At 40.7% G+C, this 19,477-nt stretch overlaps 1 protein-coding gene and 1 pseudogene across 26 annotated transcripts in view; both read right to left on the reverse strand.

Moving 5' to 3' along the window:
• Positions 1-19,477, reverse strand: part of Rbm6 (RNA binding motif protein 6) — a 100,029-nt gene that overhangs the window by 21,464 nt on the left and 59,088 nt on the right. For 24 of the 25 annotated variants that reach the window (XM_087562377.1, XM_087562369.1, XM_087562372.1 and 21 more), the window contains 2 exon segments: positions 7,262-7,336; positions 1,980-2,040 (listed from right to left, as the gene is read on the reverse strand). In XM_087562377.1, coding sequence (XP_087418503.1) covers positions 1,980-2,040; positions 7,262-7,327 — 127 coding nt within the window. In that variant the 5' untranslated portion in view covers positions 7,328-7,336. 25 annotated transcript variants of the gene reach the window in all.
• Cfl1l1 (cofilin 1 like 1) lies at positions 12,655-19,038 on the reverse strand (annotated as a pseudogene). The gene is made up of 2 exons (XR_015628060.1): positions 18,008-19,038; positions 12,655-17,465 (listed from the first exon to the last, which is right to left on the reverse strand). The product of XR_015628060.1 is annotated as a cofilin 1 like 1 (transcript).

Here is a 19,477-nt window from a genome sequence, read left to right on the forward strand (position 1 = left end):
CCTTCTTTCTTCTACTGTCATAATACAGCCATGGCGGACTATTATTTAGAAGTATAGTTTTGTGATTTATTTTCTTCTCATAATTAAAGATAATTTATTCATTTGTTTAGTTTATGCACATTGCTGTATATGGCGTGCATGTGGAAGTTAGAGAGTAACTGTCAGGCATTCCCCAGTAAGCCTTTTCCACTGCTAGTCTTCTTTCTTTTTTTATTTTTGTAATTCATTCATAGTTACTAAGGAAGCCAAGCAGCTCAAAGAGACATTCTTTGGGAGCACTGTTGTGGTTATTTAATACTAACAGCGGATGATCAGTGAATATATATGATTGCTTTTCCTTGTGTTTGTGAAACACTGAGAATCAAACACCTGCTGTGTAAGGGTTTTCACAAACCACCTGCCCAAGCATGTTAAGAAATCTTTCTTGAGTCAAATGCTAGAAAATAGGTTACCAAACCTAAACTGTACTCAGGGGAGAAAAAAAAATAAACAAAAAAGCGCAAGGCCCTGGGTTCGGTCCCCAGCTCCGAAAAAAAAAGAACCAAAAAAAAAGAAAAAACAAAAACTCAGCAGGATAGTGGTGGCACACACCTAATCCCAGGACTCAAAAGGTCAGAAGGATTTCCTAGGTCAGGGCTGACTTGCTCTATAGAGCAAGTTCTAAGACAGCCAGGGCTACCTAATAAGACCCTTGAAATAAATGAAACAAACAAAAGAAAACAAACATCATCATTTTTAAAATTGGATATTTTATGTATTTCCATTTCAAATTTCCCTCCCTCTCCCATTCCCCCTCCCCAATCCCCCTGATTCCATGAAGATGCTCCCACACTCATCTTTTTTTTTTTTTTTCTTTTTTTCGGAGCTGGGGACCGAACCCAGGGCCTAGCAAGCGCTCTACCACTGAGCTAAATCCCCAACCCCTCATCATGAGTTTTAAGACAGGGTTTCATGGGGTTGGGGATTTGGCTCAGAGGTAGAGCGCTTGCCTAGCAACCGCAAGGCCCTGGGTTCGGTCCCCAGCTCCGAAAAAAAGAAAAAAAAAAAAAAAAAAAAGACAGGGTTTCATTGTGTAGACCAAGCTGGCCTCTGTGTCATAAAAGCTAACCCTATGTCTGCTTCATGAACACAGTGATGAAACATGCACAAGCACACCCGCTCCTCTCTGCATCTTCAAATTAGTGTGTTCATGACCTGTGTGCAACTACCAGAGTGCACATGTTGAAGTCAGAAACAATCAACAGGAGTCTGCTCTCTTCCTACCTTGTTGTGTCACGGTCTCTCTTGTTTGGGTTGCACTGCTTCATACTTTAGGCTAGCTGGTCAGTCAGTTCTCATCTCACCACAGAACTTGTGCCAGTATTACAGATGTGTGTTACCATTTCTGGCTTTTTAACATGGGTTCAGGGAACTGAAATCTACTTCTCACTGAGCCATCTTGCCAGATCTGAACTATATGTTTTAAAGCCAACCAGACTTATTTTTAGGGTATCAACTCTTTTGTTCTCTCCTTCCCTCCTTTTCCTTTTTTTTTTCCCCCGGAGCTGGGGACCGAACCCAGGGCCTTGCGCTTGCTAGGCTCTCCTTCCCTCCTTATCCTCTTCTTTTAAAGCTTAGACTCGTTTTTCTACAACTTTAGTTTTGGTCAAAGGTACCTTTTGTTTTTTTGACAATGCTCTCACACCCTTGATTGTCCTGTTGTAGTTTCTCAAGTACTAGGGTTATAGGCTGGGTCATGTATATGTATCTGTCTGAGGTATGTACATGCATTTACATGCTCAGGTAGGAAAAAAACAGAACTCTGGATACTCTGGAGCTGAAATTAAAGGCAACTATGAGCTGCCTTATGTGGGTGTTGAGATCCAAACTCAGGTCCCTGAAAGAACTGTATATTTTCTTAACCACTAAACCATCTCTCTAACCCCTGAGGTGACTACTTTTAAAAATAAAAATAAATTATTTGTTCATTGTTTACTTACCTTCCTTTGGGCCCTTACAGTATGAACAACAAGACTGATGCCCACCAGTGCTGGCCTTACACTGCAGGGAAAAAAGAACATGTGACCCAAACCATTTTTTGAAACCTAAATATCCAAAACAGTAATAACTGACAAAAATGAGAAAGAAAAAAAAAATCCTAGGATACCATCAAAGTATTTGATAGCTACATTTATTAACAATGGCAGACTGACCCTGCTGCTTACCAGCTGTTTAAGTGTTTTATGCTCCAACAGCAGGGTCAGTATCTTAACTTGGTAGGCAGGCATAGTTAAGTATTATTAAACTTATATATTTTAAGTAAACAGCTTAATAATATTTAGTAAGTGTGTAGTGCAACCACTGTCATAATTTTATTTAAAATCACTTTCATCATTCCCAAAGAAACTCTTGATGTCATTTTCTACCCTTAACACGAGGCCCATAAAACTATCCAATATACGATCATCTGCCTGGCATAACATCTTAAATGGTCATCTAAATTGTAGCATTTATTAGTTCTTCTCTTCATTTTATTACCAAGTGATATTAAAAACAATCTAAATTGGCTCAGCAGTTAAGAGCACCGACTGCTCTTCCAGAGGTCCTGAGTTCAATTCCCAGCAACCACATGGTGGCTCACAACCATCTGTAAAGAGATCCGATGCCCTCTTCTGGTGTGTCTGAAGACAGCTACAGTGTACTTATATATAATAAATGAATAAATTTTTTTTAAAAAAATCTAATACAGGCAGCAGTGATGCACAACTGGATTGATCCCAGTAACTGTGGTTAGAGGCAGGCAGACCTCTGTAAGTTTGAGGCTGGCCTGATCTACAGAGTGAGTTCCAGGACCGCCAAGGTTACACAGAGAAACTGTGTTTTGAGAAACAAAACAAAACAAAACAAAAAATCCCAATAACCACGGTCCTGACTTTAAGGATAAACATAAAAATTTAGACTATATTAGAGAATTTGAAAAAAAATATATATATGAACCTGTTTTTCTTTTCTTTTCTTTTTTTTTTTTTTTGAGACAGGGTTTCTCTGTATAGCCCTGGCTGTTCTGGAACTCCGAGATCAGCCTGCCTCTGCCACCTAAGTGCTGGGATTAAAGGTGTGCACCACTGCCCTCCCAACCTAGAGATAAATGAATTTCTGATAAGACTTCAAAAGGATTCAGTTAGTGAAATAGTTTCTTTAGTGGTATATTAAGAATTGAAAAATCCCACATGTCAAACATCAAAGTTGCACTCTTAATATCACACAATACAAAATGAATTAACAGAGATCAATGATATTTCTTTTTGGTATGGTCCCCAGCACCATAATATAATCAAAACACTTCAATAGATTAAAACCTAAATATGCAGGTATAGTAACACACACCTTTATTCCCAGTATTTGGAAGGCTGAAACAATTCCTACGAACTACATAATGAGACCCTGTATTAAAACCAATCATCTACCAACCAAACGACCAAGTAAACAACTAACTCATCAATCTCTGGAGTAAAATAGTCAAAATTTTAGCATAAAGCACAGGGTCAAGTCTTCATAAATCATATTGGGTAATTTATATTTCACAACACAAAGCCAAATAATTCAACTGAAAAGGTCAAAAGAATCACTGAAGTTTTCTTCTCAGAAGATACTCAAACAATTACCCAAAAGATATGTTATATATCATTAGTCCTTAGGGCAACACAAATCACAACAGTGAAATAGGTCAATGGGTAAGTAGCTGTGCTGTCAAAACTGAGGACCGGAGTTTTATCTCTAGAAACCATATGATAGAAGGGAAGAACCTGGCTGGAGAGATGGCTCAGTGGTTAAAAGTACTGACTGCTTTCCCCGAGGTCCTGAGTTCAATTCCCAAAACCACATGATGGCTCACAACCATCTGTAATGGGATTTAATGCCCTGTGTCTGTAAACAGTGACAGTGTACTCATATACGTAAAACAAACTTTTTATAAAGGCAATTAACTCCTGCAAGTTACTCTAACCTCTTCCCTTTCTGACATGTGTTTGCACACACACAAAAACAAACAATGTGACTATAAAATTATGAGTTGTGGGGGCTACTGGATAAAGGGGTAAAGACTCTGTTGCCAAGTATGACAACTGAGTTCAATCCCCAGTAGCCACAGAGTGGAAGGCGAGAACCTACTCCCAAAACTTGTCCTCTGACCTCCACATGGTGCTACTGCAGGTGTGTTTATTCACACAACATGAATAAAAAAATTTTAAATTATAAAATGCTATATATGTCAACTGGGATGGCTATCAATAAAAATGGTAAATGTCAAATGTGTGCAAGAATGTGGAAATTTAAAATCTTTTGCACTGCCAATGAGGATGTATATGATATGGCAGCAGAGTATAGAAAATGATTTGGTAGTTCCTCAAAGAGTTGAATATAAACTTATTACTATGATCCAACAATTCCATTCTTGGGTACATATGCAAAGAATTAAAAGAAGACAACTAGAGAAAAAAAAAAACAGAGAAAAACACAAGTTGTACTATTCACAAGAGTCAAGAAGCAGAAAAAATGTGCATCAATTGATGATGAAATGATCTAAACCTATATAATGCTCAGCTATAGGAAAGAATGAAGCAGTGATTAATGCTCTTATTTCTGATTTCATTATATGAAATGTCCAGAACAGGCAAATACAGAGACAAAAGATAAGTGACAAGCTAGGACCTAGAAGAAGGGAGCATGAGCATGTGACTGGTGAGTTGATCATTCTGGATGATTTAATTAAAAATTTAAAGAGCTAGGAATGTGGCTTGGCCTGTCAATGTCTCTGCCTGTCTAGAATGAATAAGGCCCTGTCTTCAACCTGTGGCATCTTTTTTTAGACTTATTGATATATATATATATATATATATATATATATGAATGAATATGAGTACACTGTCGTTGTCTTCAGAGGCCACTGGATCCCATTACAGATGGTTGTGAGCCACATCATGTGGTTGCTGGGAATTGAACTCAGGACCTCTAGAAGAGCAGTCAGTGTTCTTAACCACTGAGCCATCTCTCCAGCCCAACCTGGGGCATCTTATAAACCAGTTATGGTGGTGTGTGCATGCAACTACAGCACTTGGGAGGTGGCGGTACACCAATCTGAAGTTCAAGGTTATCAGGGCTACATAACAAGTTTGAGGCCAGACTGGACCATATCAAACTCCATCTTTTTCTGTTGGTGGTGGTGGGTTTTGTTTGTTTTGTTTTGGAGACAGGGTCTTATTATGTAGCCCTGGCAGTCTTGGAACTTACTGTGTAGACCAGGTTGGTTTCTACCTCACAGATTAAATGTGTGCACTGAGAGCTCTGAGTGTGAGGTCAGTTTGGTCTACAAGGCTAGATGCAGGACAGCCAGGGCTATACAGAGAACCCGTCTCAAAAAATGACAACAAAAACAAACCTTCCTGCCTAGGGAATGGTTTAGCCCACAATGGACAGGCCCCCTACATCGATTAAAAACTAAAACAATTGCCCACAGACATTTCCACAGGCTAACCTGAGAAAATTCTTTTTTTTTTTTTTTCTTTTTTCTTTTTTTCGGAGCTGGGGACTGAACCCAGGGTCTTGGGCTTGCTAGGCAAGCGCTCTACCACTGAGCTAAATCCCCAGCCCCAAGATTTCTTTTTTTTTTTTTTTTTTTTGGTTCTTTTTTTTTTTTTTTTTTTTCGGAGCTGGGGACCGAACCCAGGGCCTTTCGCTTCCTAGGTAAGGGCTCTACCACTGAGCTAAATCCCCAGCCCCGAGAAAATTCTTTATTAAGACTCTCTTCCCAGGGCTTGGAGAGAAGGTTGAGCATTTGAGAACACTTGCTCTTACAAGGACCCAGATTTGATTCAAAGTACCTACATGGTGGTTCATAATTCTCTGTAACTCTAATTCTAGGGGATCCAATGTAATCTTCTGTCCTCCATGGACATCAAGAAAGCAAGCCATGCACAGACATATACACAAGCAAAACAAACATTTACAAAAAAATTTTAAAAAATAAATTTTATAATGGAGATTGAACCCAGACACCAACACACTAGGTGAGTATTCTACTACTGAGCTATATCCCTAGTCCAAACTCTGAGTGTCACTTCTCAATAACTGTGTTCTGAGACAAGTCATCTCACAGACAGGGTCTAAACAAGTAGGACAGGCTAGCTCTGGGAAGGGAACTCTGGGAAGAGGCCTGTTTCTTCTTTCCCAGTGCTGATCACAAGTATGCACCACTACGCCTGTGTTTTTTGTTTTAGTATGGGTCCAAAGGATCAAACTCAGGCCCTCATGTTCACATGGCAAGTTCTTCACTGATTAAGCTATCTTTCCAAATCATATATATTTATGGTGTATTTGTTGTGTGTGCACAGGCAGAGACTAGAGGAAGATATCAGGTGTTTTCCTCTACTATGCCAGCATCTTATTATCTGAGAGAGGGTCTCTCCTTCAGACCTGTAGTTCAGTGTTTCATCTATGCTGGTTGCAGGTTAATCTGCAAGTTCCTGATAAATTCAGGTCTTTTGCTTTCTCGGCAAGTGCTCTTAATCAATGAGTCATCTTCCCAGGTATGTGTACACACATACACATATATATGTATTTATGTATATATGCATATACATGTATGCACATGTACCTATAGGTATGTGTACATATAAAAATGTGTGTGTGTGTATACATATACACATTCCCACTTGATAAAACATGCATCGTAAACTTTATACAATTTTTTGTAAGTAATTTTTTATTGTTCTGGCTGGTCTAGAACTCATTTTCTTTGAACTGAGAGATTTGCCTGTCTACTTCCCAAGAGCTCCTGGGATTAAAGGCCTGCACCACCACGCTTATCTTGTAGTTAATTTTAAAACTAATAGCAATAAAAACTGAAATTGAATTTTCAGTCTTATTTTGATAAGACCTCCAATAAGAGTATGGCTTAAAATTTTCATAGGTAGCATTCCTAGAGATATGAAGATGTGGAATGCTAATTTTTTTAAACTATTTTATTGAGTGCAATGCAAGGACACAGTGGGTTAGGTGGTAATTAGAACACTGCCTCTGGGGTTGGGGATTTAGCTCAGTGGTAGAGCGCTTGCCTAGGAAGCGCAAGGCCCTGGGTTCAGTCCCCAGCCCCGAAAAAAAGAACCAAAAAAAAAAAAAAAAACCAAAACCAAACCAAAACAAAACAAAACAAAAAAAAAAAAAAAAAAAAAAAAAAAACTGCCTCTGTAAGGCTTATTTCCAAAACAGAATTTCTAGTACTTACTCTTTTGCAGTACCAAAAATCTGGACTTGGTACATATTCAAGAGTGACTTCTTTGTCATGGATCATTAGAGTTCCCTGTAAAAACAAAGACAAAAAAGCCATTAACTATAACCCTTAGAGTAACAGAGACAGGAAGGCACACAGGGCCTTCCCAATTCCCCAGCTGAAACATCTCATGAAAAATAAGAATGTTCACCAATGGGTGGGATGGCTGTTTGTTTATGCCACAGATTTGGAATCATGTGTGTGGCAAAGTGAGATTAAGTTTAGGGAAGTGGGTGGGAGAAGGTAAAACTTGTCTTCTGCCTTGCCTCCAGCAGGCCAGGGCACTGTCCTCGGCATGCTATGCCCAGTTACTTCTCCAGGTCGCATAGGGAACTCTCCTGAGTTCTCTTGAGCAAGTGCACATTCCTCACTCCCACACTATTAAGCACAGAGGCATAGGTTCTCTCCCAATTACCTTCTTTTCTATGCCTAACACATTTCCTTGGAGAGGTAATAAGCTAGTAACTTTGATGTCTAAAGTATTGGTTATACAGCAAAAGCACCTGGAGAAAGAAGTACGACACCAAAGACAGGAAGAAAGGAGGAAAGTGAGAGTTTCACAGCAGATTATATTCTCAATAGCAGCAAACTGGGAATGGCCAGTAGCAGCAACACCTGTGGTAGTTACAAGGACAGCGGCGGCAGCATCACCATTCAGATTTGGAGCCTACAGAGCAAGCTAGCCCTAAATCTGAGGCGCAACAACTGGCAAATAAGCTTCTGGGAAAGCTGGCACAGAAGCAGGTAGGACAAGGTGTCTCAACAAATCTCTTATAGAGCTTCCTTGCCTATTTCGGACAAGTCATAAATTCATATTAAAAATGTTTAATAAATATGAGCCAGCCAATATATTAGAGCAGAGAAGGGAAGGGGAAGGGTCTCTGCTTACTGACAAGGTACCCTCACCCATGCTGGTAATTGAACTAACCGAAGGTGCGACTCTGGAACTAGCCCCTGCGCTGTGTTCACTCTCCGCCCTCTAGGGTCCTCTGTGTCTCCTCAGACAGGGCTCTGAATTATACAAGTCATTTCCTTGCAATTGGACCTCAGTTTCTTGCTTGAATCCATACATCTGTCAAATAATGCTTTACCTCTCTGCTTTTCACACCAAAAAAGTCAAGAGAAATACATAGAATAAGATTATTGTCTTATTAAATAAAACCAAAGGAAAACTGCCCACCTAACTGGGTCTTAGAATCTAGTTTCTGACAAACCACTTCTGTATTGCTCTAAAAGCTAAAGAACAATACCAATAAAAATTGCTAACATATACTAAGCATTTCTCAGAGCCAGAAACTGATAAGTGTGCTATATTACTCAATCCCCTAAATGATCCCATGAAGCAACAGTTTCACTTTACAGATAAGGAACCATGTTCAGAGCGGCTGGGTGACCAGCTGCTGAATGTCAGCACAGAATTCATTTAGGACTTCAGAGAAGGTCCTCCTGGATCATTTATTCACCAACTTGTGCTTGGTATTAGGAGCCCCAGGAGCCAGTCAGGAAGGAGATCTATATGAAGGGAGAATCATGGTTACACTTTTCTGTTAAGCTTTATGTAGGAAAACTGGTCAATGCAACACCTTTCCAAACCAGAAGATAGTGTATCTCTGCACATCTCATTTGGGAGATCCTGAGTACCCCCAAAACTCAGGAGTTAGAGGAAGGAGGATTATTAGTTCAAAACCAGCCTGGTCTACATAGCAAATGCAAATTCCAGGCCAGCCAAGACTACACAGGAAAACCCTGTCTCCAATAAATGAACAAACAACCAACCCAGGCTAGTAAGATAGCTCGGTGCATAAGGTGCTTACCACACACGACAAACTGAGCTCAATCCACAGGATCCATATGTGGTAAGACTGATTCCTACAAGGTGTTCTCTAACTTCTACATGCACACCATACATAGCACACTTCCCCATTGATACACTCTCTTAAAAAAAGATAAAAACCAAAAAATGCTAAACTAATATGGACTCTGGAGTAGGTTCCTTAGATTTGAATCTTGCTTCTATTCCATGACCTTCAGAAAGGTCCTCATCTTCCATGAAATGGGATTAACAATTCTTTCTTTTGTTGTGGTTCTTTTTCAAGACAGGGTTCCTCAATGTAGTCTTAGCTGTCTTGGAACTTGCTCTGTAGACCAGGCTAGCCTAGAACTCAGAGATCCAACTGCCTGTCTCCCAAATGCTGGAACTAAAGGCATGTGTCACCATTGCCTTGGGATTAACGATTCTTAGCTGACAAAATAATTGTAGAGATTATGTTAATTAGGCCATGTACAAAGCTTATTACAGATCATAAAGTGAGGGTTTAAATAAATGTTGATTACTCCGAACCCTAAATTCTCAAAAAAGGACTAATATTAGTCGGTAAAACTAGATGGAGTCAAATATCCACTTAACCTTGCTAGTTTGTCAAATAGGCCATTTCAGAACCTACTTGTCTTGTTTGTTTGTTTATGTTTTCAAGACAGGGTTTCTCTGTGTTGCAGTGCTGTCCTGGAATTCACTCTGTATACAGGTCTGGTCTCAAACTCACAGAGATCTGTCTGTCTCTGCCTCCTAAGTGCTGGGATTAAAGATTAAGTGTACCACCACTGCTAGGCTTACTTCAGTCTTCTTAAAGACTAAGCTTTCAAAGGGAATGGTCACTGCATATGTGAGTGAGTGAGTGAGTGAGTGAGTGTGTGTGTGTGTGTGTGTGTGTGTGTGTGTGGTGTGTGTGTGTGTGTGTGGTGTGTGTGTGTGGTGTGTGTGTGTCCAGGTTGGCCTCAAACTTAGAGAACAACCTATCTTTGACAACTCAATGTTCTAATTAAAGATGTCTCCCACTACTCATGGCCACTGCATATGTGTGTGTGTGTGTGTGTGTGTGTGTGTGTGTGTGTGTGTGTCCAGGTTGGCCTCAAACTTAGAGAACAACCTATCTTTGACTACTCAATGTTCTAATTAAAGATGTCTCCCACTACTCTGGGCAAAACCTCTATCTAAATGATAATATTTTATTTTAGTTGTTAAATTGCTGGTCCAGTTTTTAAGAGTTCACAATAAATCTTATTAGCTTTACATAGCTAATATAGCTTAGTGAGTTCTTGTTTCAAAGACAAAGAACTGAATAGAACCATTCCCAGACACCCAGAATGCTTGGCATTAAGTACCTCAGGAGGGATGTATTGATTTTAGGGCACACATCTGTATATCAAACCTCCAAAGCAGGAGGTTTGCCATTTGAACACTGAACAACAATCACCCAAAGCACTACTGTGAATTTGTATATTCTAATTCACCACTTGGACGCATCAGTGGATTTAGGAATTTCTAAGGCAAAAGATAACGTTTTATAATTCTCAACAGACAAATATGCTGTTCCAGCAGTTCTGATTGATGATCCTTCATCACAGGAGTGGACTGCTAGTCCAGCCTAGCGAGGAGTCCCATAGGTAGGCCAATTTTAAGATTATCTTCTATGTTTCAAAATCAGTCTCCCTTCTCTTTCTCTCTCTTTGGAGACTTGGTCTTATTGTGTAACTCTGGCTGGCCTGGAACTCAACGAAATCAACCTACCTCTGTCTCTTGAGTTCTGGTAAAGGCATGTACTACCTATCATACCCAACTTAGCTTCCATTTGGCTTCAAACTTCCAGCAGTTAGTTCTCCTGTCTCTACCTCCCCAGTGCTCAGCTTGACAGCAATGATCCCTTATCCTTTCCTACAACTCAAGCAGACGTCATAGTCAATCCATACACAGCTAGAAAAATCAAGGCACACTGAAACTGTTAAAAACTGTGAAATGGTTTTAACATTCCTGTTGAAGAACAGTCAACTGTTCTAATAAGAACAGTCCTAGGAAAAATTTAAAAATGAAACAATCAGGGTTATCTATGGCTCGATTACCCAGCTATCATCCAATAAGGGTAGCTCAAATATACAAAGTATGGGAGTGACAGATATTCAACTGCACCCTTCCCCAGCCCTGCCAGTTCATTTTCCAAATCTCACAGAGCAGAGATCTGCCAGTGTCTTCTAGAGAAGTAACCTGTGAGGAAATAGGTTAGTAAACTGAGAGAATGACACACTTTAGTGGCTGTCCACTCTTAACTGTCTATTACCAACCATTTTTACATACCAGGGCATTTTATCCCTCGTGTAAAAGGTCACTAGACTAATAAAGCAAAGGTACTATGAAGGCGCCAGCCTAATCAAACATGGTAGCCGGGCTTGGAACAGAGTGTCATGTATTTAAAAGTAAAACCCAAGACATCCTTTCTACAGTGCTCAATTAAATTTACATTACACTAAAAAACACAAAAACCCCCTCAGGCCCAAGGGGGATATTGACAAAATATCATATAGGTATTCGGAGTTTTAATGAGAAGCTGTAAAAAGGCATACATACTTAAGCTGAGAATGGCAAAGCAACAGAAAACTCACTCTCTGGTACACAAAAGTGGAACAAATTCTGAGACTGAAAACCACTGAATTCAAACATCTACATCCATTTCTTTTTCACTAGCTGCTTTTAAAGACAGTCACCCTGTGAGAGCTTATGTTATTTCAGACTTTAGATATGCCCCAACTTCTAGTAACCAAGCCTTGAGGTACTGCAGAGTGCAAGACCACTGCCAATAAATACTTCGACAAAATTATACTTGATACTGAGACTACGACTGCTGTGTGTCTTAGTTAAGGTTTCATTGCTGTGAACAGACACCATGACCTAGGCAACTCTTATAAAGGAAAATATTTAATTGGGGCTGGGTTACACTTTCAGAGGTTCAGTCGATTATGATGGTGGGAAGCATGGCATCATATACACTGACATGGTTCCTGAGGTGCCAAGAGTTCTACATCTTGATCCCAGCCAGGAGGAGACTGTCTCTGTACTGGGTGGAGCTTGAGCACTTGAGCCCTTAAAGCCTGCCTATATAGTGGCACACTTCTTCCAACAAGGCCACAGCTCCCTTGGGCTAAGCACATTCCAATCACCACACTGTGTAACATAAAAGACCTTTCCATTAAACATTCAAGTATACAAAGAAGAGGTTCATGAGTAGAAAAACTTATATACGCTTTGTGATTGTAATTAACATGGAAAAATTGTAATCTCTGCTGACTTTTCTTGCAAACATAAGGTGAGAAAGATCACTGATGACTGAGAACTAACTTATTGATCAGAAATAATCTTTAATCTTTACTCATAGAACAATTCATTACAAAGACATTCCTCACAACAATCATTTCAACTTTAGTACATTGAGACTCTCCAGAGTATATGGAAAACCCACTCACAAGACATGGATGACCAAAGATTACAGAGCTAATCATAATAAAGTATGAAAGTAAGATTTTCTTTCTAAGTAGTTTTTTTTTTAATTTTAGAGTCAGTTACTTTATGATAATTGCTATACCAAATAGGTGGTTTCTGATGAGAGGATGTGTAAGATAAAGACTCAAAGGCAATAGGCCTAGAATGAGTTTACAAAGGCATCTATTTTAAAAAGGGCTTTATTTTCTTCCTTCCCTTTTCTTTTTTTCAGAGCTGAGGACCGAACCCAGGGCCTTGCACTTGCTAGGCAAGCGCTCTACCACTGAGCTAAATCCCCAACCCCAAAAAAGGGCTTTTTTATTATACACATGTCTGTACAGACAGGTATAAAAACCCAAAGGGGCTAGAGAAATCAGAGTCTTTTGGAACTGGAGTTATAAGCTTGCTACTTGATGTGGGAACTAAATTCACTTCTTCTTCAAGAACAGTACATACTATTAACTGTTGAGGTGCCACTCTTGCCTCTGTTGTTGATGTAGTTTAAAGACAGAATTTCACTACGATCATCCTGCCTCAGCTTCCTGAAAGCTGGGATTACTATGCTCATCAGACCTTGCTTCTTGAAAGCACTGCTGATCTCCCAAATTAACCCTCTCAAAGTGATTGTTCTGCTCTTAAAGTCTCTACAATTATTTTAGTTGAGATCATTTACAGCTCAGTGGTAGACTGCTTGCTTGCCTGACATAGCAAGGCCCTAGGTTCAATGCACAGCGCTGTAAGACACATCTTTGGGAATAAAAAAGCATACTTTTTATAGAACTCTTTTGTGTCAAGCAGTCAAGCACCATCCCCACCCCACACACAAGCAACGCAAAGATTATGTTATGGTTCAGATATCTTATAAAATTTCCATGGCAACAAGAGTAAAGTGGCATACACATTTAATCCCAGCACTCCGAGGGTCAGGTGGATCTCGGTGAGATGAAACCAGCCTGGTCTACAAAGCAAATTGTAGGCAAAGCCTCACAATGAAACTTGCTGTGTGTGTAAATGTGAATATTGCAAATAAGCCAGGTATAGTGGCATGCACCTGCAATCCCAGCATTCAGAAGGCCAAAGTAGGAAGATCATGAGTTCAACGCTAGCCTACATTTCATAGTGAGAGCTTATCACAAACAAAGGAACAAGAAATAAGTAGAGAACAGAAATTCAGAGGGAAATACCAAAGACTTCCTTATGGCAGTCCTCTAGTTTAGCTGGTTGGTCTTTTCTATCCTCTATGCTTAGACTGTTCTTTGAACAAGATCTGTTTTCCTTTGAGAATCCAAGTTGATGAGGCCACTAAGGGGATGACCACTGAAAACAAAATCCTAGACAAGAGTCCAATTTATGGCGGAAGCACAAGCTATTACCGTTTGAATTACACTATCCCCCTAACCCCCATACACATATATCTAGTGATGGGGGGACTTAACCCAGGGTCTTTAGCATGCTAGGTAAGTGTTCTACCACTAAGTTATATGCTCAGCTGATACTTAATTTGTGTATTTTGGGGTGTGTGTGTGTGTGTGTGTGTGTGTGTGTGTGTGTGTGTGTATGTGCATGAATGCTACAGCACATTTGTGGAAGCTATAAAACAACATTCAAGAGTCAGTTCTCTCCTCCTGCCATGTGAGTCTGGAGATGGAATTCAGTCCGTAAGGTTTGGTGACAGGAGTCTTTATCCACTGAGCAATCTTACCAACTCTAGGCAAAACAGAGGATACTTCTTTACCTTGTTTTATCCATATGAAAGTATAACAAAGCCTTTTTTTCTAAAATACCTTTAAAAACAATTAGATCTATCTCACCTTTTAAAGACATGACTTCTCCTGCCAGGCAGTGGTGGCATTTCCCCTTAATTCCAGCACTCAGGAGGCAGAGACAGGTAAACCTCTGTCAGTTTGAGGCCACCCTGATATTCAGCAAATTCTAGGACAGTCTGAGCTACATAGAGAAACCTTGTCTTCAAAAACAAAACAAACAACAACAGAACTTCTCCTGGAGCTCACTGAATCTGCTGGGCTAGAGTTCCCCAAATCTGCCTGTTTCCACCTTCCCAGAGTTGGGACTAAAGGTATATCCTGTCACACTCCACTTCTTTTTTAGGTGCATGGCCTCTGAACACAGGTCCCCATTGTTGTATAGTAAGTACTTTACTCACTGGAACCATATCCTCAGCCCAGCCGTTGTTTTACACTAGGCAGAGGGCCCTGTACAGTCTTACGTAGGTCAGGTTAACACTGAACTTACTATGTGTCTTAGTTAGAATTTACTGCTGTGAGCAGACACCATGACCAATGCAAATCTTATAAGGAAAACATGTAATTGGGGCTGGTTTACATGTTTAGAGGTCCAGTCATTGTCATAAGGGCAGGCAAGGTGCAGGCAGAGGTGAGAGTTCTACATCTTCATCAGAAGGCTGCTAACAGGGGTTGGGGATTTAGCTCAGTGGTAGAGCGCTTGCCTAGGAAGCGCAAGGCCCTGGGTTCGGTCCCCAGCTCCGGAGGGGGAAAAAAAAAAAAGGTGGCTGCTAACAGAATACTGGCTTCCAGACAGCTAGGATGAGGGTCTTAAAGTCCACACCCACAGTGACACACCTACTCCCATAGGGCCACACCTTCTAATAGTGCTACTCTCTGGGCTGAGTATACACAAATCATCACACTATGTAAGGCTGGACGTGAACTCCTTATCCTTCTGCCTCCACCTCCAGTATTAGAATAATAAGCATGCACCATTATGTCTTCAAACTAAGACATAAATACTTAAAAAATTTTTTTAACTGTTATTTTTATTTTATGTGTAAGGGCGTTTTGCCCACACATCAGCTTGTGTATCACAAGCATGCAGTAATCTTAAGAGGTCAGAAGAGGGTGTCAGATCTCCTGGGACTGAAGTTATTGATGGTTGTTAAGCCTCCAAGTGGATTTGAGGAATCAAACAGGTCTTCCATCCATCCATTGATTGATTGATTGATTCATTGAGGCTGGGTCTTTCTATATATCTCTGGCTGCCCTAGAACTCACTATCTAGATCATGCTGTCTCTAATTTACAAAGATCTGCCTGTCTCAAAAGTGATAGGATTAAAAGTGTACTTCTTCAAGCCTGGCTTACTTATACTTTTTTTTTTGTTAATTAGCCTTTTTATTGGTTTTATTTGTTTTTTGTTTTTTTAAATTGAAGGTCCGTTACTGGTCCTGCTTCCATGAGTGGCCAAGATCAAGGGAAAGGGGAGGGCAACCAGCTGGTACAGGGAGGGTCATTTCCACAGTTCATTTACACACAGAATTAAACAGACAAGCACAGAGTCACTATTATGGTTAGAAGTTGGCAGCATGGGATGGGAGGATGAGGAGTAGGGGTGTCGTTAAAAAATACAGGCTCCCCCCAAACTGGGTGCCTAGGATGGGACTTGGTCTGCTTCAACCCAAGAGGAATCAGAAGATCAAAAGCAGTTTGGGAAGGCCAGAACCATCAGGGATGGAGGGAAAAGGACGGTCCAGGGGGGTGGGAGGGATGTTTGGCAACTGGGGAGAAGGGATAACCCTCCCCCTGCTGGAATTCCCCCAGCCCCTCCAATCTAGCAGGAAAAGGGCAGCCTGCAACACCCAAGAGTAGGTCTGGGGCTGCTAGATGCTCCAGGAAGGGGCTGGAGGTGGCTCACAAAGGCTTGCCCTCCAGGGAAATGACAGCCCTGCCACCTAGTTTCTCTGCCAGGGTGCAGCAGTCCTTGACCTCCTCGTAGCAGTTAGCTTGTAATTCATGCTTGATTCCTGTCAGTTTCTTCTTGATGGCATCCTTGGAGCTGGCATAGATCATTTTGCTCTTAAGGGGTGCACTCTCAGGGGTCCAGAAGATGAATACCAGGTCCTCCTTCTTGCTCTCCTTGGTCTCATAGGTTGCGTCATAGAGAGCATAGCGGCAGTCCTTGTCTGGCAGCATCTTGACAAAAGTGGTGTAGGGGTCATCCACAGTCTGCCCCACATCTCCTACCAGAATCTCCTTGCCCTCCTCCAGGATGATGTTCTTCTTGTCCTCACTCAGGCAAAAGAGCACTGTCTTCTTGTATTTCTTCACTTCTGGCATTGAAGACTTGCAAACTTTCATGTCATTGAACACCTTGATGACTCCATCAGACACAGCCACACCAGAGGCCATGTTTCCAGAAACAAAAGGGAGACAGAAAAGAGCTAGAGAACAGAGCCGCCGCAGCTGCTGCCGGGATCCAACTGAACTTACTTATACTTTTTAAAGCAAGATAGGAACTCGTATTATATTGAGCCCTACTCCTTATAGTCAAAATTAGCCAAGGTTTCAAGATGAATTTGGTTCCAGGAACACAATTCACTAGAAGCTAGTCCTTGACATGGGATACTATTTATTTTAGCAGTGTCTAATACATAGTAAACCCACTCAATTTCATTTTCAATCCTTTTTTTGTAATTTTTGAGTGTTTAAAAATTTTCATAATAGGCTATGTGGGAGAGGAGGGCATGCCATATCATGCATACGTGTGGAGATCAGAGGACAACTAGCAGTAGTTAGTTATCCCCTCTACCATGTGGATCTTAGTAACTCAACTGAATTATCTCACGCACCTCTGCAACTGTGCTTTTTGGAAATAGACTGGCCTCACACTTGCTATATAGGTGGTGATAGCTTTAACTCCTGATCCCCCAGCTACAGGTCTTATGGGCATGTTTTGTCACATATGCTCCTGATTAACTTTGTTTTTATTTTAAATCTCCTACTGTTTAAAAAGATTATTTATATTATGCATGTGAGTACACTGTCACTCTCTTCACACACCACAAGAGGGCAACGGATCCCATTACAGATGGTTGTGAGCCACCATGTGGTTGCTGGGATCTGAACTCAGAACCACTGGAAGACAGTGCTCTTAACCACTGAGCCATCTCTCCAGCCTCTAAATATCCTTTTTTTTTTTTGGAGCTGGGGACCGAACCCAGGGCCTTGCGGTTCCTAGGCAAGCGCTCTACTAATCTTGGAGAAATTTTATTGACTTTGGTTAGGAAGAATAGACATGTCTATCAGAGTATCTACAAGGGTCTTCCATTTTAAACTGCCATTAAATTTTCATTTGTGGCCAGGCATGGTGGTACTTGCCCTTAATCCCAATACTCTGGAGGCAGGCAAATTTCTGAGTTTGAGGCCAACCTGGTCTGCAAAGCAAGTTCCAAAGTAGTCAAAACTATTGACAGAGAAACCCTGATTCAACAACAACAGTATCGACAACCCAACAAAACAAAAGAAACAAAACAAACAACAAGGGCTGGAGAGATGGAGTTAGGAGCACTGACTGTTCCTCCAGAGGTCCTGAGTTCAATTCCCAGCAACCACATGGTGGCTCACAACTATCTATAATGAGATTGGTGCCCTTTTCTGGCATGCAGGCATACATGCAGGCATAACACTGTATACTGAATGAATGAATGAATGAATGAATATGAATGAATGAATAAATCTTTTTTTTTTAAAAAAGAAAAAAAAAAAAAGATGATGCTGTGTAGTAATTACCAAATTCAAACATTCTATCCTGGAGAGAAACCTCAGGACAGCCAGAATCAATCAATCAATCAATCAATCAATCAATCAATCAATCAATCTCTCTCTCTCTCTCTCTCTCTCTCTCTCTCACACACACACACACACACACACACATATACACATACACAAACACACACACAAACTAGTAAGATATTCCTAGACTAGAAATCCGTACAATGATTAAAGTTAAAACAGCAATACAGCCACTATATCCAAAAAAAATTTTAGACTCTGAGTTCAAAACAACCTCCATTACATAGGGACTACTAGGCCAGCTATGGTTATGTAATGAGACCTTGCCCTAAAAACAAGCAAATAGTGGGCCAGTAAGATAGCTCAATAGCTAAAGATCCTTGCTACCAAACCTTATCTACTAAGTTCAAGTCCTAGACCACACAGGCTAGAAGACTGCCACACAGTCATGGCACTTGTACCCTACCCGGAAAATGGTGGGAGGTAATAAAATTTAAAACACAAACAAACAGGGCTGGAGAGATGCTCAGTGAGCAAAGTGCTTGCTAGGGATTCCCAGCACTCAGGGAAAATTAGACATGCAGCACTCCTACTGCAAAATGGAAAGAAAGCAAGAGATTCTCCAGATGCTCATCCTATACAGAGCAGTGAATCATCTGTCTCAAACAAAGCAGAAGACAAAACGCCTGAGGTTATCTATCCTCTAACCTCCACATGTGAATCTACTACTCGCGCACGAGTGTGTGTGTGTGTGTGTGTGTGTGTGTGTGTGTGTGTGTGTGTGTGTGTGTGTGCGTGCGCGCGTGCGCTAGCGCCTGTCAGAGGCAGCTGCTCTCCGACTTTTACTTTGAGACAGGGTCTCACTAAACTAGTGCTTTCCAGTTAGTTAACTCCCGCCATACATTTGAGTTTCTACATTAGTGCACAGATCCACGTTATACGTCCATGGCAGGCACTTCACACACCCTCTCCCCATCCCAAAATAGACTACTCTCTGCATCAGTGTATAATATCACAGTAAGAAATTTATCCTAAGCACCAAGTTCCTTTTGGCTTAAACTTATAATAGTTTTTTTTTTGTTGTTGTTGTTGTTAGCTCTGCGAACATAATACATCTAGTATATATTAGTTTTGCCTATCAATGTTCTTGAGGTCTACAGTTTCAGGGCAAAAGTCTTATCACCATGAGAGAGCAGCCCTAGCCCTGCCCTCTTTAAAAGTATACCTTTCTATCAGTTGACTTCTATAAATATAAATACTTAAAACTATGCGGAATAACATTTTACAACAAATATATCTTTATTCCAGTGCTTTTTGG

The sequence above is a fragment of the Rattus norvegicus genome, chromosome 8 (genome assembly GCF_021556685.1).
Source record: "Rattus norvegicus strain SHRSP/BbbUtx chromosome 8, alternate assembly SHRSP_T2T, whole genome shotgun sequence".
Classification (NCBI taxonomy): Eukaryota; Metazoa; Chordata; class Mammalia; order Rodentia; family Muridae; genus Rattus; species Rattus norvegicus.